Below are 25,675 nucleotides of genomic sequence, written 5' to 3' on the forward strand. Positions count from 1 at the left end.
ATCATTGATTATTGCTGCTTTTCCTCTTCTATTAGGCACTTCAACTCAATGAATGACACACAGAAAGATTTCATGACTGTGTTCTTCAAAATAAGGAGAATATGTTATCTGCATCTGAATGACTCATGTTGCCTTGTTTCTACTTTGTTTGCATATTTCTGCTTGTTGGAAAGGATTTTCTGAATCATTCAGTAGTTTTTGTAATAATAACGACATTTAGCAAGACTTCAAAATGATTCTCCAACATTTGCTGTTCAGACTTGATCTGTTCTTACGTGTGTGATATCCAGAATGAAAAACTCAGCTCAGGTAATAAAATGGGAGCTGAGCAGACTGCAGGGGCTTCATGGTCTCTCCTTTGATTCCATTAAAGTTCATTTGTCAGCTCTGAGTTGAGGATTTGAGCTGTTTCTCTCACAGGTGAAGAACACAGATCCTTCCTGGAATCATTCTTGAAGCAGAGTTCATGCTTGTAACTGTCATTGTGTTATTAAAGTGAAAAGCCACAGCTAACGGTGTGGAGGCTGCAGAGCAGAAACCCACACAGCCCGTCTGCTGCAGGAGAGCAAGTTTGGATACAGTCAGTTTGTGCTTCACTCACACGGGTTGTTGTTGATCACACAATGAAAGTAGAATCAAACTCTTCATCTTCAAATCTTTATTATTCACACAAACACAACTACACTGTTTGACATTTGAAAATCAAACAAAAACTTGTGATAAAAATATTCCTGATGGTTTTTGTTACTACAATAAAAGTCACAATAAGTACAAAAAGAATTCTAACTCAGAGCAACAATACATGTAAAGATGTATTTATTTCAGATGATCTTCTAACTGTTGAAGAAAAAGGCAAAATAAGCACAACACATCATAACTAACATTTGTGATCAAAGTGATGAATGAGATGAATTGATGAGATGTGATGGTGAGAAAAGGCGAGCAGGAAACAGTCAGTCAGCATGTGTGCAGTTGGTGGACGCTCCCTTGTTTGTGAGCATCATCAGCAGAGAGAGTCCACAGCAGTACACCAGACTCTTCACTATCAGCACTGTGTACAGCAGGCAGAGCAGCTTCACCCTGCACTGAGACTGGAAGGACACTGAAGGACAGACAGACACAAAGAGACAGACAGACAGTCGGGTTATTCCTCTCAGATCAAGGAGAAAAAGTCCAAATAGAAACAGTCACAGCTTCTTCTTCAAGTGGATGAATTGATGTAGTGTTTGTGTCCACTTGGGGGCAGAAGAACTCCACAAGCAGCTAACAAACTGATCTCTGACATATTATGGTCTGTCTGCTGTTTGGTGCTGAGCAGCTAGTGTACAGTGGCTTTATCAGAGCTTGTTGGATGAAGATTTGATCAATTAGTGCAACTTTAAGAGCCTAAACTTGTTCCAGCTCCCTCATTGGACATTGGAGCTGTCCATGCAGAGAGGCAGCAGGTGATCTTACAGTCAGCTGGCTGCAGAGCTGGCAGGTCTGCTGGCTCTCTCTCTGGAGGACAGGAGGCTGCTGGAGCTGGAAGCTCTGAAACAGAAAAGGAGTCAAATGTTTGGAGCTGCAGTGAGAAATGTCAGTCCTCTGCTGCTCTGCTCTCTTTGACAGCATCTCCACATGAAGCTGAATCACTGCTGAACACAGTCACCAAGCCTTCATTACCTTGTTGTGTTTGGGCCTCCACTGTGCCCCCCTCGTGCTTCACCCAGCAGGTACATTCATATGTGCTTTTCTCCTGCTGATGGATCAGTAAGATGGAGGTGTTGCGTCCCGACTCTCTGAGCTCCAGCTGCTCTCCATCAGCAGGGGGCAGCTCCTCCAGCCGGCCGTTCTTCTTCTGTCTTTTACACGACAGCTGGACCAGGTGAGGAAACATGGCTGGGGGCACACACAGCAGGGAGCTGTTCCCCTCCACGTGGACTCTGGGTCCTGCTGGTTGAAAAACACAGAGATTATGTTCTGTTGTTTCCTCTTCTTAGCTTCATAAGAAATATTTGAAAACATAATGGTGACATGGTGATGTGGTGGTTTGTGCTGTAGCCTCAAAGGGAGAAGGTTGTGGGGTCAGACCTGCTGGTCGGGTGGGTCTCTGCTGTGTGTTTGCAGGAACTCTCGGTGCCTGTGTCGTTCTTTTCTGGGTGCTCTGATTTCCATCTACAATCCAAATACAAGTTTTTTCAGTTAACTGGTGATTCTGAATTGTGTGAACCACTGGTTCTGTTTGTGTTTGGACTCACAGTGTGTCAGTGATGTTCCCTCTATTATCCACTGCCAGCTTGAACAAGCTCTCTCCTTTTAGGACTTTTATGGTTAATGTCATAATAATAACAAAGACATTTAACATATATTTTTTTATTATTTAAAAGTTTAATAAAAAAATTTCAGAGCTCACAGCGTTGAGATAACATCTTAAATATTTAATATTAAACACTTTAATTTAATAAAATTAACACTGAAATAGAATGTCAGTGTTTTCTTTTCACAAGTATTTTCATAGTTTTTATGAATGAAATGAAATATTTTCATAATTATGTTGTTTTTTTTTCAAATGTGTAAAGTGTGAAGCAAATATGACTTGATGTAACAGACTTGAAAATATTGATTAAATTATACTGAAATGTTTGCCGTCTGATGCTGTTCTTGAGAACTAACATTTACCTCATGATATTTTTCCTAAATATATTTAATTTTGTCAAACGTGATTTACATAAATTTAAACAGTCCATCAGGATTGAAACACTTAAGTTTGCACCATTATATGTAAAGTTAGAATGTTTTTTATTTTCTATAAAATTGTAATTTTATTTATTTTTTATTTTATTTAAAAAATATTCTTAAATAATACATTAATTTAACCATTAAAAGTATTTATTATTTTGCTCTTGAACACACATAAATATGTTTATTAAATCATTACTTGCTAAATAAACATGATTCTTTTTATTGTTATTTTTTAACAGTGTCGGTTTTAACTCACATATTCATATATTCTTTAGAAAAAAGACTTTCTGAACAAACACATTTCTCAATGTTTTTATTTACATTTAACCAAAGCTGACATTTCTATGTACATTTTAATACCAAACATATTATTTTTAACATCAAATATGATCTTGTGTTAAAAACCAGCAGAATCACTGAGAGGATCAAATCCTAAATATTTGTAACATCACTAATATTTGCAGAAATAAAGAATAACTTTAGTTGTTCAGTGAGATTTCAACATGTTTTCAGAGATTATTGAGCTTTTCTTATGTAACAATGGCTGCAGATGAATTCTCTACTAATGATGAAAAACTAACATGTAAAGCCTGAAGCAGCAGAAACTGACTTTAAACACACTTTCAGCTTCTACAATAAAACAACTGAAGGAAAATAAATGTTTGTTCTTACCTGTTACAGACAGTTTAGTTCCAGAGCCAAAGATGGGGTACCTCCATCCTGTTCCTCCCACAGTGAGACAGACTGCTACAAAAACCTGTCTGCTGTTGAACGTGTCAGCTGAGGTGAATGAGTCCAAATGAGGAAGCAGGATCATATTTCAGCTCCATGATGTGTTTCTCTAATGTTCATATCAACATGACTGTCTCTTCTTCTCTTTTCTTTTAGCCACACTAGCAGCACGGCTCTGATCTTAATGTCAGTCTGTTGGTCAGTCCACTACTTTAGTCCACATGAAAATAGAAAATCACTATATAAGCACCAGTCCATTTATCCCATCAATGATGCACCACTACAATGAAACATGCTGCTGATAGGATCATGGTTTGGCCCATCTGGCTCACCATCATTAATCACACAATCAATTTTGAATTCTAGCAGCAAATTGTAAAGAAAACTATCAGAACATGTGTCTGTGAACTGAATCTCAGGAGAAAGTGGGCCATGCAGCACCACAATGACACAAACCAGTCACGTTTGTTTTCTTTGTTCCAAATAATGGTGAAAGAAAAAGAATCCAGTGAATCCAGCGAGTGATGTGATGAGTCTCTGATGTCTTTCTGATGTGGTTTTGTTGCGTCCTTCAAACCACACCTGGTGTATTTTAGAAGAGAAACATGTTGGTCTGCACAGGCTCTTCTATTTTCAACACTGACAGGATTTCCTTTGCTGTTTCTTCTGTGCTGCACATTTTCCTCTGTTTTGTGCAGCTTGATGGAGCTTCTGTATAAAATAGATCCAGAGTTATTTTTAGTGGTGCAGAGCAAAGAGATGCTTCAGGGATGCTTCTGAAATGTGCTGTGGCATGTCTGCTGGAATCATCAGTGTTGTACTGAGTGGCCTCAATCAGCTCCAGCAGCCTCGTAGGAACACAAAGCGTCCATGCCTGCTGTTAAAAATAGAGCTTTGGAACAACCGAGTCCAACAGAGTCCAACAGAAATGGTGTGAAAGAGCTGGAAGCGAGCAGTTCATGTGAGAAAATCCAACATGTCAGAATTAAAGCTGCTCTGTGTCAAAAATGGAGTCAAATTCTTCCAAACTGATGTGCTGCACTGATTATCAGTTACTGCAGGTGCTCCAGCCGAGGAGGAGCAGGAACCAGCAGAACTGCCAAACCCCACCGACACACATCACACACACCACAAATGCCACACTCACAGAGAGACGGAGATAGAAAACAGAGGGAGGAAAGATGCTGTTCAGGCAGTGGAGGATCGGGGAGTTCATTTTAATAGTTCAGTCCTACCCTTTCCTCTAACTAACAAAAATAACACTTTATTGTGTTTGGGAATTAAAAGTGACTGGATGAGCACGGATAAAATCCAAAGGAAAATTCCAAGTAGTTAAATAGTGATTTATGCTTGTTCAGCACCATGGACAGCTCACTAAAGGCCTCAAGAACAAAAAGCACAGAGACAGAATTAAAAATACACATTGAGTAAAAAAAATTATCTATTCATTATTAAAATGATCATCACTCGTGGTATTTATGCTAAATGACTCACCATTTATTCAGACACATTAGGGTTGTCCCGTTTAGAGCTTCACCATGTCATGCTTAAGTGCTCAAAGATTTTCAACAGCCCTTTCATTTCCTCTCTTCCACAAATAAATCTCCCTGATGCTTAATGCAGATGTTTTGCTCTGTGTATGTTAAATATGTATTTCTTTTACATGATGAATTAATCCTGTATCTTTATCTCCATCTTTGTCTGTCACGGTTCGCTTGAAGACTCACACACAGGACTCAGAAGCTTAGGGGCACACAGTTGGTATTTATTACAGTTCCACCAGGTGTATATACAAATAGTGCAGGGGTGGTGCTATATACAAAGCAGTGACAGTGAAAAAGGCTCCGGGGAATCCAGGTAGGGGAAAAGACACTTGCTCCTCTTCAGACAGTCTCCACTCGCGATCAGTCTCTCTCCAAACACTCACAAAAATAGGAATCCACTCAGGGAACACAAGGTCGGGTCCAGGGGATACAAGTCACACATAACGATCCAGCGATGAGTAGAAGTCACTCCCCTGGCTTAAATGCCGGCTGCACTAATGAGGCCCAGGTGTTTCCTCTTCAGAGGGGCGTGAGCCGAGGGCGTGAACCTGCAGTGAGTTCAGCCCTGGCGAGAGAGAGAGAGAGAGAAGGCGAGAGAGAGAGAGGGAGGGAGAGAGAGGGAGACAAAACTACTAATCAGCGGCCTGCTGATCCTCCGGGCCGTGACATTGTCACTGCAGCACTTTTGTTGCATCTGCATGTAAAAAAGAGTTTTGATCTGGAACATCTCCTGATATGGATGAATTTCATGATGGCATCCAGGATGAAAAGTTCAAAATCTGATTTCATCTTTGGCACAAGAGTAATCTCAGCTTGTGCTGCCCTGGTTACTAAAACTTAAAAAAAATGCTGGGTTATTTTCATAACTCAACTTCGGGGTAAAAGCCGTAGGTTTGTAAGTTGGGTTATTGTGACCAAATATTGGTTCAAAAGTCATGACTCAGGAGTTGGGTTAGTAATTTGCCGGGTTCTTCAATTCATTCCACAGCTTGACTCATTCTGTTGGGTCATAGGTTGGGCAGCTTTGATAAAATATTGGGTAAAAAGTTTACCCAATTGTTAGAGTTGAAGATAAGCCTCAGAAGAAGCCAGATCATTCTTCACAAACTGCCATTTTCAACTAGACTGTGACCTGATCAGATATCACTGGACTTCTCCTCTACTATGAAATAAAACATGGTAAGTAAAAGGTGAATTCTAACAGTTTGAAAATCATATGGTTGATAATGCAATTTATTAGTTTATTCTAGAACTTTACCTACTCGCCAAAGGTCTTTTAACAGATTACACCAGCCAGCTTGTGATGAAGAAAGTTATTTCAACTTAAAAATGCTTGATATCATCTTTTAAAGTTATTATTTGAAATGAGGCTGAGGTTGCTCTGTTTGACAAACTATTTAGAGATCACTGTATACAGAACAAAGAAATTATGAGATTGGGTGTTGCATTTGTGGGGAAAAAGGTTAAAAAAAGAAAAAGGAACACAGTCTAACTATTTAATTCAATTCAATTATTTAATTTAACCTAAATGACCTCTATGTTGATAACAACATTTTTTTATTTTAAATTTTAAAGGAAATGATCATTTGTCCCATTTAGACTTTTTAAGGGTAGATTGTGCTAATACTTTGATCCCCTTCTTTCCTTCGTTCACTAGACCACGCAAAAGGCACGAGCATACCTGCACTTGGGATGGCAACAGCAACACACGTGAGTATTTATACTGCCACCACCAATATTTAGCCACCATCTTCAATCCTCACTCTGAGACCTCAGTAGCTTTAAGGTCCGCCACCCCAAAATTTACGTGTAATCAAAGTAAAATAAAAAAACACTAATTTACTGCCTTCTAAATATAGTTTATATTAAGCCTTTTGGTTCTTAGTCAACACACAAGGCTAAGTTGTGTTGTGGAAATTCGTTAACAAAGACTGCAGACATGATGAGCAGTTAAAACCCAACACTTTTTGTAACTCCGAAATGACAACACAGGCACAGCTTCTTCAAGATGGGCGCTTTGCTGCATTTATTGAACACCGTGAAAACTACAAACATAAAACACAAAGGCTTTAAGTGCTTCAGTCTATTAAAAGTAACACTTGTGCTTTAACAGAAAATAAAAATAAAAAATTACCTTGTGGCCGCCTGCCACTTTGGAGGTCCTAGAAGAATAACTTTACAGTCTTGTGCATTCTAAATTAAAACATAAAATATTAGAACACCAGACATTACAAATTTTCACAATATTACAATACAATTATAGCAAATACCTTGTACAGCTGGTAGACTAACCAGGCTTTTGCAGATAGCTCACTGAACTTCTTAGCGTGATTATTAAACGTGGGCCTCACAGCCTATATGATCACGCCCAAACCAACTATTAACCTTCTTTATACATAAGCCATTTCTGTGAAACTTACGCCTTTATTTCCCATGCATGAGGAGAGACGTCAGTCAGGGGGCACTGAAAGCTGTCTCTGACAATGAACAGTTCAGGTCCCTTTTAAAACAGTCACGGAACAAAAGGCTTTTTACAGTTGTAGTTCACACCTTGGCTCTAAACAGAAAACCTCTATCACCTGTGAGAATCTGCCCCACTCTGGGCTCAAACTTTCCCATATGAACTTCCATTTCCTGGGACTCACCAGGCTCCTGCCATCTGTTTACCGGCATGAATAAGGTGTGAACAGGACACGCTAAGTCTACGTCCACACTAATGCATTTTCGTTTGAAAACGCATCGTTTTCTCTCCATTTTGGCCTCCCGTCCACACTGAGACGGCGTTTTCCCCAAGGAAAACCCAGCGTTTTGAAAACGCTCTCGAAAACGGATATTTTTCAAAATGGAGCTGTCCCGTCGCAGTGTGGACACTCGAAAAAGCAGACTTTCTAAAACGATGACGCATTTTAGTCATGTGATGCAGTCATGTGACCAATTAAACAAAGATAGCGGAGGGCATTATACAGCAGTTGTTTTGATTGCTCTCAATTTTGACAGCCCTATTAAAGATTAATATCAGTTTGTACATGCTCCAGATAGCGTTTCTACAAATTCTTTAATTCTCACTCGCTTTTGCAACTTTGTACTTTTGTGTTACTCGCAACAACTCCACCTCATTGTTAGTCCATTTAAAAAACTCGGTGCTTTTCCTCAACATTTTGCCGCGACGTTTCAACGAGCCAGAAAGTAAATAAGCGGCAGACAGAAATGAGGCAGGCCGAATCTTCTTGCGTTTCACGCATGCGCAGTACTGGAACTTAAGAGTTTTGAGCCATTTCAATGTGGACACACAACTCTGAAAATGCTGGTGTGAATGCAGAGCGTTTTCAGACAAAAACGCCGTTTTCAAATCTATCCGGGCTAGTGTGGACGTAGCCTAAAACCAAGTGACATCAAAGCATCTTCATCAAGACAATACATTAAAGAGAAATCCCACTACAGTTGTGAAAGGGTTAACCTCGCGGGGCTGAGAATGTTGGCTGCATTCAGACCCTCTCAGTATACAGCTAATCTACTCTTCACTTAGATGGAGGCAGTGCTAGCTACTCTATGACACTGTGTGAAAGCAGCCTGTCATTACTTCACAGACGAAAGTCACCGACTTAATTGCCCGAATGATTGGTTCAGGGTACACAAGCTGTGCAATCACACTTGCTTATATATATATTTTTAAACTTATATCTATGTACATTCACTTTAATGAAAATTAAAAATGAGAAATGCTATCCCTGCTAACTTTGTAGTATTGTGATGGACCGAGCAGTGAAGGAACGTCAGGCACAGGTTAAAGTGCAAAAAACATTTTTTTATTTGACCCTAAAACAAACTTGGTTACATTATACGGAAAATTCAAAATCTTGTGCCCATAAAAGAGGTCAAAGTAACAGAACTCTTCTCGAAAGCTGGTAAAAAACAATACTACTAACTCAAGCAAACTAACCTACCTAAACGAGACAAAGGGGAAACTTAAACAGTGGCTGATCAGCCAACAAAACACAGAAAGGCGTAGAACACACAAAACCCAACTAAAACTAACATCACAAATTCCATTTCCTCTGATGATCCAGAAATGTGGTATGACCCAATTTGCAGGTCCCCACATAGACTTGCTCCAACTTTTAGCTCATCAACCAAGGGACTGATAGTAGCTGCCACTGAAGTAACTCAGAAAACAAAGAAAGATTAAATCATACATACATAACAGTGTAAACTAAAATGTGTGCACTTATTTTAGAATGCAGTATAATTTGATTATATAAGTAAATTAATTCTACAGCAAAACCAATTCTTTATTTTCCTGTAAATTAAATCCTATATTTAAAGAAAGAAAAATGTAAGTGAAGTGTTATGGTTAAGCCTCTATTGTAATACTGATGTTTGGTAGATATTGACACTGCGTGGCTGTAACTGCAGCTATCACAAGTAGATTCAATTATTCTAAAATGACCATTAAAAGTGTTGTAACTTTGATTATTTAACTTTAGAACATCCGTGAGGTACACCTGGGGGGATATCTTAGGTTGCCAGTCTTGAAGAACACCAGCACATATCCATACATGAAGGATGGAGGGTCCAAATTAACTTAATGCAGCGCTATGGAGAAAAGTGAGTATTTCTTGCACATAATGAAATCAGTCATGTTTTTATTTTGTTGTTGTTGTTGGTGGTTTTTGTTTGTTTGTTTGTTTGTTTGTTTGTCAATTTCACTGTGGCTACATTTGGGCTTCTTGGTCAGAATGTCAGGGACACCTTGCTGTCCTGGCCCAAATAAAATGACTCCAGTGGCAGCTCCTAAAGTGTGTGTGTGAAAACAAAGAGGATCAATTAAAAATGTTTCATTTCTTTTTTTTTTTTTTTAATTCTGTTCTTTGTATTTGTTTATTTTATAAGAAATCTACAGAAAAGGAAAGTTTTTGTTTATCCAATTTTATTAAATGCAACTGTTTTTGCTTGCAGCCCAACTTCAGGAATAAGGGCAATTTTGGCATCATCAATAGTTGATCAGTTTTCATGTTTAAAGGACTGCCATGGTACAGGATATGTTAGTATCTACACTTCAATGGATACACAAAACAATAATTAAAAAACCTGAATACTGGTCAGTTTTTCAATCAGTATACTGAGTGTCACTGTGATTATAAAAAAATATTATAAAAATAAATCCCTTTGATGTCCTCACCAAGAAAAAAGCAATGGGAAAATTTTTTGTTTGCATTTCTTATTGATTTGGGTGAGTAATAACCACAATCAATTTTTTTTTTTTCAATAGACCCTGTAGTTTTTAAAATATTGATCTCTACCAAACGGTTGAGATGTCTCTTTATGGTAAAAGTATGAAATGTCATGCAAATACAATTACATTAGACAATACAGTTGAAAAAAATCAAATAAAGGGCCAAATTATAATTATATTAATAACAAAAACTATCCAGGGCATTGGATACAGTTTATTTCTAGCAGCATGCCAGTGAACATTGCTGTTTTCATTCCATCAAAGGAAAGTATTATATCAAACAACAAAATACATAGTTTTTTCATCTGCAAATGTGAAAAATGTGGTACAGCACAAAATACTCACATTCAGGCCACTTCTGATTGAATGCTACTGTGCAAAATCAGTTTTGTTTTTTAAAAAATAAAATAAAAACAGTGCAAATCCAGCACATCTGCTTGTGGTTTTGGTCGTTGGGGTCTTTGGGTGTAGCTTTTATTCTGTGGTCTTGGAGAGCTGGATCATGGTTGTCCAACTCTAGATGCTGGCTTGTTAACTTGGTTCAGACACAGCCAGGTGGAAACCTTTTGAGAGCTACGGTTTCTGGTCCAGTAGGGCACAGGGTCTCTTGTAGACCAGGTCAAGGATGTATCCGAACAGTGGAATATGCCATCTCCTTAACTTGTAACTTATAACTTGTCTTATACAGGTGTAATAGCATATCAGAAAGTAGTTTAATTCCTCCCATATGCTAATTACATACAGGGATGAGTGATGGGCATGGAATGGTGATCTTTGCATTGGACTCTTTGCTCCACCATTTGACTGATGAAAGAACCATGAACCCACAGGCCTTGTTTAGGAGGTTGACACATTTCTTGTCAAACCATTTCATTGCAATCAGACCTTCATCAGACCTGTAATAACAGGCTCCATGGCCCTTCTTCATCAGGTCTTTGTCTGCCATCAGGGGAGCTCCACCGGTGAAGTTTGGTCATACAGTACCAATGCACCTGACACCCAAGGAGGTGTGCAAGTTCTGGACCAAGCTGAAACTTGTGAAGAGCTGAGGTTCTTTTATGGGTTTGCATAGTGTTTTTTACAATTTTGGCCCCTTAGAGGGAGCTTCTGTTCCTTTTCACTGAGGGGAGCATTGAAGAATGTAGATCCCCCTTGATACAGCAGCAAGTTGTGGATGATGCCAGATGAACTTGCTTGGCAGAACAATTTAAAGCCCCGCTCATCTGGTTTGTTGGCATACTGGTGGAGAGTGCCTGCCCTTGTGGCTTCATATGAAACCATGACCTGAAAAACACTGTGGTTGAAGGTGGATGGTATCATGAGTATCATGCCACAGGACCATGTGATTTTTAGCCATATAATTGTTTAGTGTCCATATAGTACTTGTTCAGCATGAAATTATAATTTTGAAAACTTAGTGATATTAATTTACCAGCTACTGTAATTTGGTTAAAAAGTAATCAGTTGTGATATCTGTGATTTCCACGTGTCATTCTTGATTTTCACAATATTTACAAATATTAACTCAGAAAGTTACAAAAATGACTTACTGAGGAAATTATTTCAGCATATTCTTGCTGTGCTAACACCTAATGTGATTTATCAATAGCAATGGATAAACAAAATGGGTGTAGTGGTCTGATTTTATGGCAAATAATCAATTATAATAACATTTAGGTTATGTTAGCATTAGCACCATAAAGGGCCAAATCAACCGTTTGGTTGACCACTTTTTAAAAAAATTATTAAACATTTAATTTCACTTTTTTAATGCTCTCAAGTGACATACATCTATTTAGTAAGTCCTCTAACACTATCATATATCAAAAAATTATATCTTCCTACTGTAGTTTCATCAAAAACACTCAAAATATATTGGATGGTTTTTTGTTTCTGACTTCCTGTTTGGGAGAGGTGTAAGAAGAGCCAACAGTTTCCATTCACAGCGCCTTCTGGTGGATTTTGTTTTGGCATTACAGATGAAAAACCAATTGGTAGAAAAGACTCAACAAGGTAGGTCAATTTCAGTGAAAGCCTCAGTTAGATATAGGGCCTGAAAATGTGCTCTACCAATTGGTTGACCGGAACGCTAAAGGGTTAAATGTACAGTTTGTATGGACTCAATTTCTATCTCTTTAAAAGGGACATTATTATGCACATTATATGCCACGCATCCAAGTGACATCTTCAGTCATTTGCACATTTTAGATGCATAAATAATAAGAATTGTTAAAATCTATTGCGAAGTTGGCAAAAAGGTTTGCACAAGCTTGTGACAGTATAAAGTCTGTGAAACATGATACTTGATCTTGGCTTAGTCCATCTCCTAACAAATAATTGCAAGCATTCACAACCACAGACTGGTCTGCTTCGATGTTGTTTTGTCCTCTCTGAGCAAATGTCAGGCATAGTGTTGGAGCTCACCACTCCAGGATTACAGACAACTTGACATTAACCAAACAACTGCAAATAATCTTTAAATGTTACTTTACCGACCCTTTTCTTTTGTTTAAAAAATACAGGATGCGTGGTTCAGCCCTTGCAGAACTCCTAGACCAGCAACTGGATTTCTGAAGGAGCAATGTCAGAAAAAAAACTTGGTTCTATTAGGAAGAAGAATTCAGCACCAAAGGAACCCCAAGAAAATGTTCATCTTGCCTGGTACTAGAAGATAGATTTGTTTCTGCTTTTTGCAGCAATCTAAGGTCTGTTGATGGCTGCTTGAAAGCCTTTTTTGTTTTTGATGCAAGTTCTCCAGAGTCATGCGCCCAGGTTTGGGAATTCCTTCACACTGTCATCTATCCCAGGAATAGATGCATCCCAGGACATGAATCAAATGTGGTCAAATGAATGAGGGCTCATTAAGCTATGATGGAAGCATAAAATGTTGCTCATAAAGGTGCATGAAATGATCTGAGAGGGAGATTCCCTCTTGCCACTTTTCCAAAGTGTAGATGTTGAATTAAATTCAATTCTAAGATGTCCAAGATGGCGCCGGTGTACGTGGCTTGCCGTCCTCGGCTGTATCTGCTTGACTGTTTTTTACCCTCTCTACGCTCTTTATATACCTTGGCATTGTATTTTTTTTATCCTTTTAGTTCTATGCTCATCTAATGGCTGTGCACTGATTACATACGACAGGCAAACACTTTTAAATCTAAGACTCTCTCATTCCTCTCGGGCTGATCCTTGCTGGAACCTGGGTGACGCCACCGCGCCCCGACCGGACCCTCCGACCAGACCCTCCGACCGGCTTCCTCCACCTACCTATTCCGAATCTACACAAGAAACGCTATAGGAAACGCGGTAGAAGGAGCGGCCGTCGCGTTCGCCTCAGGGTCTACTTTAAAGCCAGATCCACAGGCTACCCATTTTATCTTCTTTCCCTCCTTCCCAGGAGCGCTCTGATGCTAAGTTGCTCACCCACTGTTGGATCTGCTCGGCCGACCACAAAGTCTACCCTGTTGTTTTGAAACCCCTATGTTCCTACTCTTCAGAGAAAATTAAAAGAGGAGGGAAACTTACAATTGACCCCCTTAAATACTCTTAGAATTGGATTCACCTGTGTATGTAGGTCAGGGGTCACTGAGCTTACCAGGCCAATTTGGGTTCCAATAATTAGTTCTAAAGGTTTTGGAATCAATAAAATGACAACAGTGCCCAAATTTCTCAAATATCACTGTGTGTGTCTCCTTTATGATATATTTAACTGACAGTTTTTATTGTAACAACCAACGATTTATACAGGAAAATAATGACTATTAACAAGGTTGCTCAAACTTTTGCATCCCACTGTAACAGGACACAGAACTAAAGAAAACCATGAATCAATATATGGACATTACCTGATGCCGCTTAAGTGAAGCAGAGCAGAGGGGTTTTTTTTAGAGACAGACCTAAGAGTTCTGCAATTTGGCATAATTTAGAAAAAGTTAAAATTCCTTTGGAATTGAACAGCAGAAATTAGCCTCGTTTAAGAGAGGTCATATAAAAATACATCACTGTACACATAGTTAAACTGGTGCATAATAACCAAGTGAATAATGCAGAAAATAGAGATTTTGATGATAAACTGGTCTCTGAGTACACTGTGAGAGAAAGAGATGTACAGCAAGTGTGATTTTACTGAAGGGGAAGCTGTTGGGGTTGAAAATGTTTGATGTCTCTTACGAAAATAAGTGGTTATAATCATTTTCATACATTTACTGCAAATGTGCTTATAATGAGTTGGCACTCAGTCTTCTGAAGGTCATAAGCTTTGTTCGACATTACTGTCCGGACTGATATATTGTAGGAAATGACTTAGAGTGCAGAGGGGTAACTGCAAACGCTTACACACATAGATTATAATTAGAATAGGTCTCTGGGTCAGACAGTTCCGAATATGATATTTTAAACCAACTTTGAATCACTAGAAGAACAATGGATAATAGCATTAGATTATCAAGGCTAAGCAGAGAGGTGTTTTCCTTTTCTGTCTCTTACAGACGAGGTCACGGAGAACAGAGGATGCTTCGCAGCAGACACCAAGACTGCCACGTCCGTGCGGGAGGAAGATAGCTGCTATAATCTATGTCTTTGTCTCACTATATAATGTTGTATAGCCCACTTGAGGGTCATCCTTTTTGTGAAACATGTTGCTGGTTCACATAGAGGTCCACAGCGCTGTGTAAACTTGTAATTTCAACTGCCAAAAGCAAAGCAAATTGTTTTTTAAAAGACAAACCTTTCTCCTGAGATTCCTTCCAAAAATTCTGAACACAACAAAGCAAAACAGCAAAAGTAAGAGAGAATTCATGACAGTCAGGGAAGAAATTATTTCAACCCTTGCTGATTTTGTAGGTTTGCCCACTAACACAGAAACGATCTGTCCATAATTCCAATGGTAGATTTATTTGAACACTGAGAGACAGAACAATAACAAAAAAATCCTGAAAAATGCCTTTCAAAAATGCAAATTAATTTTGAACTTTTTTGAAATGCATTTTCTGGATTTTTTGGTTATTGCTCTGTCTCTCACGGTTCAAATAAACCTACCATTAAAACTATAGACTGTCATTGCTTTGTTATAGGCAAACTTATTAAATCAGCATCAAACTATTTCTTTCCTGACTTTATATTTACACATCAAAAAGGTTTGACCAAGGTTAGTTTATAGGGCCAGGAATAATTTCTGTTACGCTGACTTTATAATTAATTAGTTTTGTAAGTAATTAATTCTACTTGACATTTTTAATACTGTAAAACACGTTGTACTACCCAAAGTCAAATATAAATTTCACTGATAAGGGGTTTATACAACTTTGGACAGTTTATGCTTTTAAAATCGAACCACACATCAGTTTTAATTACCAGGTGTAAACTGTCAGGTATAACAAACTGTCATGGTTTTGGGTCTTTGATGCAGTGTCTTGTGTTTTTTGACTTTCATTATTATTTTGATCTTGAGGAGTGATTTATGTTTCCTAGTCTTTATTTTTAAAATTTAGTTTCCTTTTGCTTATTGTTTGTTATAATTATCTTGTGTTCCCCTCCTGTTCTTTAATCTCTATGTGTTTTATGGTCTCCCTTACTAAGTCAGTCTTATTGTCATGTCCCGTCTGTCATAGTCTTTGTCTCTGTGTTCTGTCTTCAGCATCCCTTTAGTCTCCCCAGCCCATCTCGTCTCTGTCTGTATAAGTGGTCCCTTGCTTTCTTTCTGTGTCCCTCACCATGTCCCTTGCGCTCTACCTCATTCTCTGTGTGTTTAGTCAGCCTGAGTATCAGTATGCTTATCACTTCCTGTTATGGAAATGACATGAAAGTCCATGTTATGTCTAGTTTGTTCCTGCTGTGTTCCTATGTGTCTCCACTTCCCCAATATCATTTCAGTGTATATATGTCATAAAAAATCCCCAACAGTACCACAATTCCTCTCTTGGAACCCTATGAGATGTTTTCTCTAGATCCACAAAGCAAACATCACATCTGTAGTACTCGTTCTCAGCATGAGAGAGAGCAGTACACTGCTCACTGATCATTGCCTCTCTTTTTAATCTAGTTTCTCAAACTCTTGTCCATGTCTTCATGGCGTGGCTCATACGCTTTATTCTTGTGTTGAGCTACAGCTCAGCACGTCAGCCTTGTTCTTTAAAATTAATAACAGCACACGTGTTCTGCATTACTCAGGCATCCTCTCACTGTCCAGGATCTTACTAAACACTATGGTTAACAAGCCCACTGTTTTCTCTCCTAGACATCTCCATATCTCCACAGGTATGTCATCTAGACCAACTGACTTTCTGTTCTTCATCCACTTCATAGCTGCCCTCACTTCCTCCTGACTAATCTTTTGCACTTCTTGATTCACTGACTCCCCTTTTCTCTCTTACAGTTGACTAGACAGTATATAACCAACATGTGAGTGCTAAAGGCAAACATCTTTTGAGTTAGGTTTCTCAATCAGTAATGCTGTACAGTAATAGATGACTTGGTAATAGAAACAATCTTCTAACAGCATTTTTAAATTACACAACAGTAAACATAAACAAAAAACTAACACAGAGATTATACAAGAAATATAGTAAATGCAACACAACACAACTGAAAATTGTTTCCATCCTCTGGGGTGAAGCTTCCAGCACCTCAGCTGCTCCTCATTCCAGGGCAATCAGCAGGAGGGTTCTTGAACCAGCGCTGCCTGCCACTCTACGCCAATTCGTCCTGCTACTGTTGGTGGTAACTCATGTTGTGGAATTTTCTGTAAATAAAGTCTGCAACACGGTCAGCTATGGTCAAGCCATTTTATTACTGCATGTAGGAGAATGAACACACACATCAAAACATCACAGGTTCATAGTAATGAGCGTTCTAACCTTAGGGGGTCACAGCGTCCCTTTTATACCCTCACACACAACTCTCTGTATCTTTTAGTTACAACAGGTTTCTGTCCCGCGGGCTGTTGCTTGTCAAAGGGGCCACTACCTTTCCCAGGAAGCTCCTGGCACTGGTCATCTTGGGAGTTTCGTCCTTCTACGCCCTAACAGTTAGGAGATAACATAGTGAAACCTCTTTAAGAAAAGCTAAGCAGTTTTTCACCAGGTCAGACTGACATATACACATACTTCATCTAAGCATGCAAAGGTTGTAAAAAAGGATACAATGAAGTTCTGTCCACCTAAATCTAAATGTGAGGGTTAACTAGAATTTCCCATTAAACTCAGCCTCCTTGTGATCAAGTTCATGCTTGTCTGTCCCGTGTTTAATGTTGCCTCTCTGTTCACAGTTCCATCAGATTCACCTCCTAACATGCTACTATTCTGCAATGGTCCTGTTTGGTTCTACTACTTCAGTCTGTCTACAAACCAAAGGTTTCATACTCACCCCACTCCTTGGCCTGCCCTCCTGCCTGTTGTGACTCTCTTGGATTCCCCCCCTCTGGACCTCATTGAACCAGACCAGCTCCTCTCACCGTGCTCACCCGCCACAGGACACTCTCACGGCCACCGCCTCCAGGGCTAATCGGCCTCCACCTGCAAGTAAGCACCCCCCACTGTAATACCTTCTCACCTCCAACCATTCTCGTGCTCCTGCCCAGTACCCCCTCTCTCCTCTGTTATAGAGCTTCACGTTCCGTCACTCTTCTTGTGTTCTCCATGTTCAAACATTTCTCCTTCCTCAAATTTCTTCAACTCCTGTTTATGTTTCCAGTTTCAATCCATGTTCTAGTTTGAGTTCACATTTTTTGTGAATAAAACTTGTAAATAGTTTACACATATTGATTCTGCTTTTGGGTCCAAACAGCACACGAACCTCAAGTTCCTGACAGTGTCCCATACTAAGACTTGAATCAGTGAATCACATTAGAATTGAAAATGTGACTAGACTTGAGTAATATTTTTGATTGGTTCTAGTTTTCTAAAGTATTTACTAAAGGAAAGCTGCATTTGTCAGGACTGTGAAGAAACCAATGATGTCAGTGGCTCAAAAACTGAGGAGCTGATATCTGGATGCACTAAAAAACAAAGATGATGAAAAGACCAAACAAAAGAGGAGCTGAAATAAAAGTTTTTAGATTTAAATGTTATTGATATAGAAAATAAATGAATGTGAAATGATGACTAAAGGATGAAAAATGTTAGAATGGCAGCATGACAAATGTTAACGTTAATGATTACTGTGTAATTAAAAATCATTGACCTTCAGTAAAACAACTGGAACCTGCTCAGTGTGTGTTGATCCTAATCAAACCCAACACACACATCCTTCTCAAACGTTTTCCAAATGTTGAATATAAAGATTTGACTTTGCAGGAAAAGTTTTATTTCTCATTAGGCTGCAGGGACACCTCCAGTGTCTTCATTTTATGTTTTAGGTTTCTCCTGTTCCTGCTGTTTTCTGTTTAAGTGGAGCCAAAATAAGAGACAAGGTATCTATATTATTCATGAAGAAACCATCATCCTCAGCTGTTATTTGAGTTCAATCACAAAAGTTAAGGTGGAAACTTTTTTTTCCATTTTTCCCCTTAGATGTGGACATGCTGATTAAATAAAAGAAATAAATAAGTAAATCTGATGGAAAACAATTTCTGACAAGAGTAAATAAAAATGGTCCCTGAGCTCAGTATGTTTGTGACTCTGAGATGGAGGTGAAACATGTGAAGCTGGGCTGTGGTTTACTGCTCTCTTCCTGTCACAGACACTGTTTGACATCTGTTCATCTGTTGGTTTTTGTTCAGGCTGCAGGGATCATTTCTCACTGTGGGTAACATACTTCAAACAGGAGCAGTAGTAGGTGGCTGAATGATCGAGTTTAACTTTCTCTATCTTCAACTCACAGTCTTTCTGATTATTTTCAGGTGAGAAATCGTTTTTCTGAGGATGATTTGTATTTAAAGCCAATTTCTTAGTATTTTTATTAATTTCAAGAATCTTTCTGAATGTTTCTTTCTTTTGGTACCAGTGTACCCAGTCAGTGGAACACTGATTAATCACACTGCAGCTGAAGCAGACACTTTGTCCAACTCTCCTGGTCAATGTTGAACCATCTTGATTCAGTTGTTCTGCTGCCATGGTAACCAGTGCTGTAGAGACACAGACAGATAGATGAAGGTTAGTGTGACAGTGTTTGTTACAGGTTGACTTTGTTGGCTCCTGATTGGCTGGAAACACTCACCTGAACACAGACAGCACAGAGCAGCAGCTGGGAGGAAAAGCATTTTGTGCAGTGGTGTTTCCTCTGGTGAACCTGGGGAGAAGTGGCGCTCTGATGCAGCTGAGGCCAAACAAGGACGAGCTGTGAGATCAGACGAGGGCCACGTGGTTTCTAACAGCTCCTCAAAGCTCCCATCAGCCCCTGCGGCCCACAGATAAGACTGCTGCTGCTGATTGACAGCTCAGCTGAAGCTGCTGTGGTTTCATCGTCTTCATTTCAATCTGACAGCAGATCCAAAAATCTGGGTCACATGATGCACAAACACTCAGAAACATTCATGTTGCTGTGAATTTACTAACACACACTGTTATCTGTTGTTTTCTTCTTCATCTAACTTTTTGAAATATCTTCACCTTTTCTTTGTTTTTGTGAATCAAAATGAATAAATAATATTCACAGCATCTCATTTTTAATTGTTCTGTTTTGTTGACGACAGTTTTAAGAATCATTAAAATGATGATCATCAATTCTAATATCTATAAACAGTAATAAAAACAGGGCTGTGTTTCACGTCAGCTTCAGCTTCATTTATTTGTAGCCATGGTTAGATTTCATTTGCAGCAGGCAGTCATCCACCTTTACACACACATTTACACAACAGTACAAAAGTACTTTTTGATTCATGAAAGATAAATAAGACAAATGTTGCCTTTGTATCATCTCTGATATGGAAGGGATCATTTGAAGATGTGAGTGAAGGACACAAATATTTGGATCTGGTGTTGTTCTACATTTTAGGACTAAAAGACAGAAGGAAGAAAGTGAAAGTGACTGTGCGAGGGGTTGAAGTCATGAAGTCAAGTGGAGGCCGCTGACTGCTGTTACTTTCTGCTGTACAGGTTCAACAGGGACTCACAGTCAGCCTGCTAGAACATTTGGATGAAGAGAAAAAGGAGGAAAAAGACTTTGAGGGAAAAATCCAATAAGATCAGCATGTTTTTAATGTGGGAATACAACAGTTTCCTCCACCATGACACACACTGGAGCCTCTTTTTGCTCACAGCTTCACTGTTTGTCTCAAAGTTCAGTTTGGAGGCCAAAATTGTTGCAACACATTTGTAAGTTTGCACTAATTTCACTGTGTGACCCTTAATGGATGTAATGAAAGAATCAGTCAGTGAAATATGAAGCTGTGCTGTAAGTTTGGAGGAGAAAAGTGTCTGAGTGACTTTAATGAGGTGAACACATGAATACAGAGCACTGACTGACACGTACAGACTCCTTTAATGAGTCGCACACATTTTTGTGACTTCATGAAATGTCAAAAATGACACAACACACAACAAGCTGCGAGCACATTATTGTCTGTTTGCTGTTTGTGTGCTTTGTTTGCTGTTATGATAGCAGGCATACAGCCATGTTCTCAATGTCTCAGCTATCATTGATTATTGCTGCTTTTCCTCTTCTATTAGGCACTTCAACTCAATGAATGACACACAGAAAGATTTCATGACTGTGTTCTTCAAAATAAGGAGAATATGTTATCTGCATCTGAATGACTCATGTTGCCTTGTTTCTACTTTGTTTGCATATTTCTGCTTGTTGGAAAGGATTTTCTGAATCATTCAGTAGTTTTTGTAATAATAAGGACATTTAGCAAGACTTCAAAATGATTCTCCAACATTTGCTGTTCAGACTTGATCTGTTCTTACGTGTGTGATATCCAGAATGAAAAACTCAGCTCAGGTAATAAAATGGGAGCTGAGCAGACTGCAGGGGCTTCATGGTCTCTCCTTTGATTCCATTAAAGTTCATTTGTCAGCTCTGAGTTGAGGATTTGAGCTGTTTCTCTCACAGGTGAAGAACACAGATCCTTCCTGGAATCATTCTTGAAGCAGAGTTCATGCTTGTAACTGTCATTGTGTTATTAAAGTGAAAAGCCACAGCTAACGGTGTGGAGGCTGCAGAGCAGAAACCCACACAGCCCGTCTGCTGCAGGAGAGCAAGTTTGGATACAGTCAGTTTGTGCTTCACTCACACGGGTTGTTGTTGATCACACAATGAAAGTAGAATCAAACTCTTCATCTTCAAATCTTTATTATTCACACAAACACAACTACACTGTTTGACATTTGAAAATCAAACAAAAACTTGTGATAAAAATATTCCTGATGATTTTTGTTACTACAATAAAAGTCACAATAAGTACAAAAAGAATTCTAACTCAGAGCAACAATACATGTAAAGATGTATTTATTTCAGATGATCTTCTAACTGTTGAAGAAAAAGGCAAAATAAGCACAACACATCATAACTAACATTTGTGATCAAAGTGATGAATGAGATGAATTGATGAGATGTGATGGTGAGAAAAGGCGAGCAGGAAACAGTCAGTCAGCATGTGTGCAGTTGGTGGACGCTCCCTTGTTTGTGAGCATCATCAGCAGAGAGAGTCCACAGCAGTACACCAGACTCTTCACTATCAGCACTGTGTACAGCAGGCAGAGCAGCTTCACCCTGCACTGAGACTGGAAGGACACTGAAGGACAGACAGACACAAAGAGACAGACAGACAGTCGGGTTATTCCTCTCAGATCAAGGAGAAAAAGTCCAAATAGAAACAGTCACAGCTTCTTCTTCAAGTGGATGAATTGATGTAGTGTTTGTGTCCACTTGGGGGCAGAAGAACTCCACAAGCAGCTAACAAACTGATCTCTGACATATTATGGTCTGTCTGCTGTTTGGTGCTGAGCAGCTAGTGTACAGTGGCTTTATCAGAGCTTGTTGGATGAAGATTTGATCAATTAGTGCAACTTTAAGAGCCTAAACTTGTTCCAGCTCCCTCATTGGACATTGGAGCTGTCCATGCAGAGAGGCAGCAGGTGATCTTACAGTCAGCTGGCTGCAGAGCTGGCAGGTCTGCTGGCTCTCTCTCTGGAGGACAGGAGGCTGCTGGAGCTGGAAGCTCTGAAACAGAAAAGGAGTCAAATGTTTGGAGCTGCAGTGAGAAATGTCAGTCCTCTGCTGCTCTGCTCTCTTTGACAGCATCTCCACATGAAGCTGAATCACTGCTGAACACAGTCACCAAGCCTTCATTACCTTGTTGTGTTTGGGCCTCCACTGTGTTGTTGCTGACATTTTTGATGTAGCATTTGCATGTATATGTGCTGCTCTCTTCTTCATGGATCAGCTCCAGCTGCTCTCCAACGTCTGTGGGCAGCTCCTCCGGATCATCTTTCTTCTGTGTATTACAAGTCAGCTGAACCAAAGATGGAAACATGAACGGGGGCACACACAGCAGGGAGCTGTCCGCATCGACGTGGAGTCTATGTGGCGCTGAAATATTGTTGAAGCAACAAGCAGCACAGACACACATTCACACAGTCAGCAGCAGCTTCCAGCACTGCACTGCATTCAGTCTGATCCTGGAAACTACATGGACTCTGATCACTAAACTACTCATCAATACAGCACAAAGTTCACTACATACACTGGATTCAGCTTCATATCAAACACAGTCATCACCTCATGTCATCATGGCTCACACGAGGAACACTCAGCATGATTTTTAAACTGAAATAAAATGTATTTCAAATTTATATATACACACACACACACACACACACATATATATATAAATATATATATGTGTGTGTGTGTGTGTCTGTGTGTGTTTGTCGATACTGTTGTTCAAAAAAATACATTAATCATTTTTGACATTATTCTGCACTAAACATAACACAACATTTTTCAACATGATTTAATTCCAACAATGAAATTTTAATTTTTGTATCAGTTTTTAAACAGGTGATTTTTAAATGTTTGAATTAATACCATACTTCTTTTTCAGATTTCATAATTCTTTGGTTTTATTCTGCAGTAACTGGAACAGCAATACATCTACTGTTTGGTTTTATTATGCGCTTTTCATATGTGTGAATAAATAATTACATTTAAATCCAATGAAGCAGAAACTTGAATGAGCATTTTTTACCTTTTTTTAACATAATATAAAATAATTGTCATACTTTATGTTATAAATTTAAAGTATGTGAAAATTTCTATTTATTTCTTCATTCTTTTTAAAGAATCGTTTACTGGTGACGTTTTTCAAGTTTTTCTTTTCATTTGAAATTTAGACTCACGCATCAAACAAACCTGACTCAGTAAGAACAATGTCATATTTTAGCCTCATTTTTTATATTCCATATTACAAATGTTTTATACGTCCCTGATCAATATCTATGTCAATTTATACATGAATGTAATTGCAAGAAATCCTCTTTCATGAAGAAGATACATCTTTGACAACTAAATCTAAATTTTCTCTTCAGCATAATTTTTAATTTACAAGTTTGCTGCAACTTATTACAACATCAAATATGATCTTGTGTTAAAAACCAGCAGAATCACTGAGAGGATCAAATCCTAAATATTTGTAACATCACTAATATTTGCAGAAATAAAGAATAACTTTAGTTGTTCAGTGAGATTTCAACATGTTTTCAGAGATTATTGAGCTTTTCTTATGTAACAATGGCTGCAGATGAATTCTCTACTAATGATGAAAAACTAACATGTAAAGCCTGAAGCAGCAGAAACTGACTTTAAACACATTTTCAGCTTCTACAATAAAACAACTGAAGGAAAATAAATGTTTGTTCTTACCTGTTACAGACAGTTTAGTTCCAGAGCCAAAGATGTCATAGTAATAGCCTGTTCCTCCCACAGTGAGAAAGACTGGTACAAAAACCTGTCTGCTGTTGAATGTGTCAGCTGAGGTGAATGAGTCCAAATGAGGAAGCAGGATCATATTTCAGCTCCATGATGTGTTTCTCTAATGTTCATATCAACATGACTGTCTCTTCTTCTCTTTTCTTTTGAAATGAAACATGCTGCTGATAGTATCATGGTTTGGCCCATCTGGCTCACCATCATTAATCACACAATCAATTTTGAATTCTAGCAGCAAATTGTAAAGAAAACTATCAGAACATGTGTCTGTGAACTGAATCTCAGGAGAAAGTGGGCCATGCAGCACCACAATGACACAAAAGGACAGATCGATGGTGGGTAGGCAGCAGAGGATCAGGGGACCATAACACCATCTTACACAGTTATTAACTAATGAGCTCATTGATGAATCTGAAACATCACTTTGATTTTTCTAACGGCTTCATTGGAAGTTCAGCTCACAGTGGATCTGCAACATGAGCAGCTGAAGACCTTCAAGAGCTGAGCTTGAAGTTCTAGCTAGGGCTCGCTCGGAATAACATCTCTCGGCACAAATTGGATGACATCTCGGGAAGGCACACTGCCGTGAGTTCTCAGAAATCGGCTCCTTGAGCACAATTAATGACAACATCACAGAACGCAAGTAGAACAGCTTTGAAATTCATATGAGCTGTTCGCACTAAAGTAAAAACCACCATCACTTATGCGGACACCCCTTTGGCGCCAGCTGCGGTCGCAAGGCCGGAGCCGAACAAAAACACCCTGATAACGACTGTGTTTAGTCTGTTCTTCCCATTCCATGCAAGGCCACCTGGGTTGGCTGGAAGACTGTTTACTTAGCCTAGCAGGGCGAAGGACACTGTCTCAGCTGAACTCTGGACACACATACATATACACTGATATGCACACACTCATCCCCTCTCCAAACGCCTTCGATGCTTATTCCCTTCCGATGCTGACGGTGGATGTCAGGCCCGGATGTACTGTCTACACTGGCTGTCTCTCACCCTTTACCCCCCCCCCCCCGTTGCTCTTCATGTGTTTCTTTGGTGTATTAAGAGTTTTTCATGTGCAGAGGTGTTTTTTCTGTTCTCAAACTGATCTCCCTGTTGGAGCTCAGTCTGGGGGGAGTTATTTTTTTCTCCTTATCTTTCCTCGTGTGGTGCATTTTCCATTGTTATACCTCTCTGACCTGTCTTCCCCATGTGATGTTTTGTGTAATGTATGTATGGTCGGAAGGTAAGATGGCGCCGCCATTGCGTGCAATAGGTCGGCAGCCTTGGGAAATTTCACCTTGTGGGACTAATAAAGGTATTTTAATCAATCAATCAATAAACACACAGTTGTACTTCAGAAACTTTGGCAAAATGGTTTAAGGGAAACAACATCAAGTTATCAGAGTGACCATCACAAATCTGATCTCAGCTCAAAAAAAAACAACAAAAAGTTTCTGATGGAAGAAAAGTGACAGAGAGGCTGAAGTCTCCTTCACTTTCCCCTGTCATCACATCTTTGAGCGGGTAAAAGGATTTAACATCCAGCCTCATGTGTTAGACCCAGATTTCTGGTTGTAAAAAAG

The 25,675-nt window shown here is 39.1% G+C and overlaps 1 protein-coding gene across 4 annotated transcripts; it reads right to left on the reverse strand.

The window, feature by feature from the left end:
* Positions 1-643: 643 nt before the first annotated feature.
* Positions 644-24,190, reverse strand: LOC120741758. Of its 4 annotated transcripts, none has more exons than XM_040044790.1 (5): positions 24,031-24,190; positions 2,071-2,154; positions 1,663-1,932; positions 1,456-1,530; positions 644-1,102 (listed from the first exon to the last, which is right to left on the reverse strand). In XM_040044790.1, the coding sequence occupies exons 1-5, from the start codon at positions 24,173-24,175 to the stop codon at positions 954-956; spliced, it is 723 nt and encodes a 240-aa protein (XP_039900724.1). In that variant the 5' UTR covers positions 24,176-24,190; the 3' UTR covers positions 644-953. The 4 variants fall into 4 exon arrangements, with proteins under 4 accessions (XP_039900724.1, XP_039900725.1, XP_039900723.1 ...); XM_040044791.1 differs by lacking the exon at positions 24,031-24,190 and adding an exon at positions 3,394-3,936 and having other exon boundaries at positions 1,663-1,929; XM_040044789.1 differs by lacking the exon at positions 24,031-24,190 and adding an exon at positions 3,394-3,935.
* Positions 24,191-25,675: the final 1,485 nt, after the last annotated feature.

This window comes from Simochromis diagramma, unplaced genomic scaffold, assembly GCF_900408965.1.
Source record: "Simochromis diagramma unplaced genomic scaffold, fSimDia1.1 OVJJ01000396.1, whole genome shotgun sequence".
Lineage (NCBI taxonomy): Eukaryota > Metazoa > Chordata > Actinopteri > Cichliformes > Cichlidae > Simochromis > Simochromis diagramma.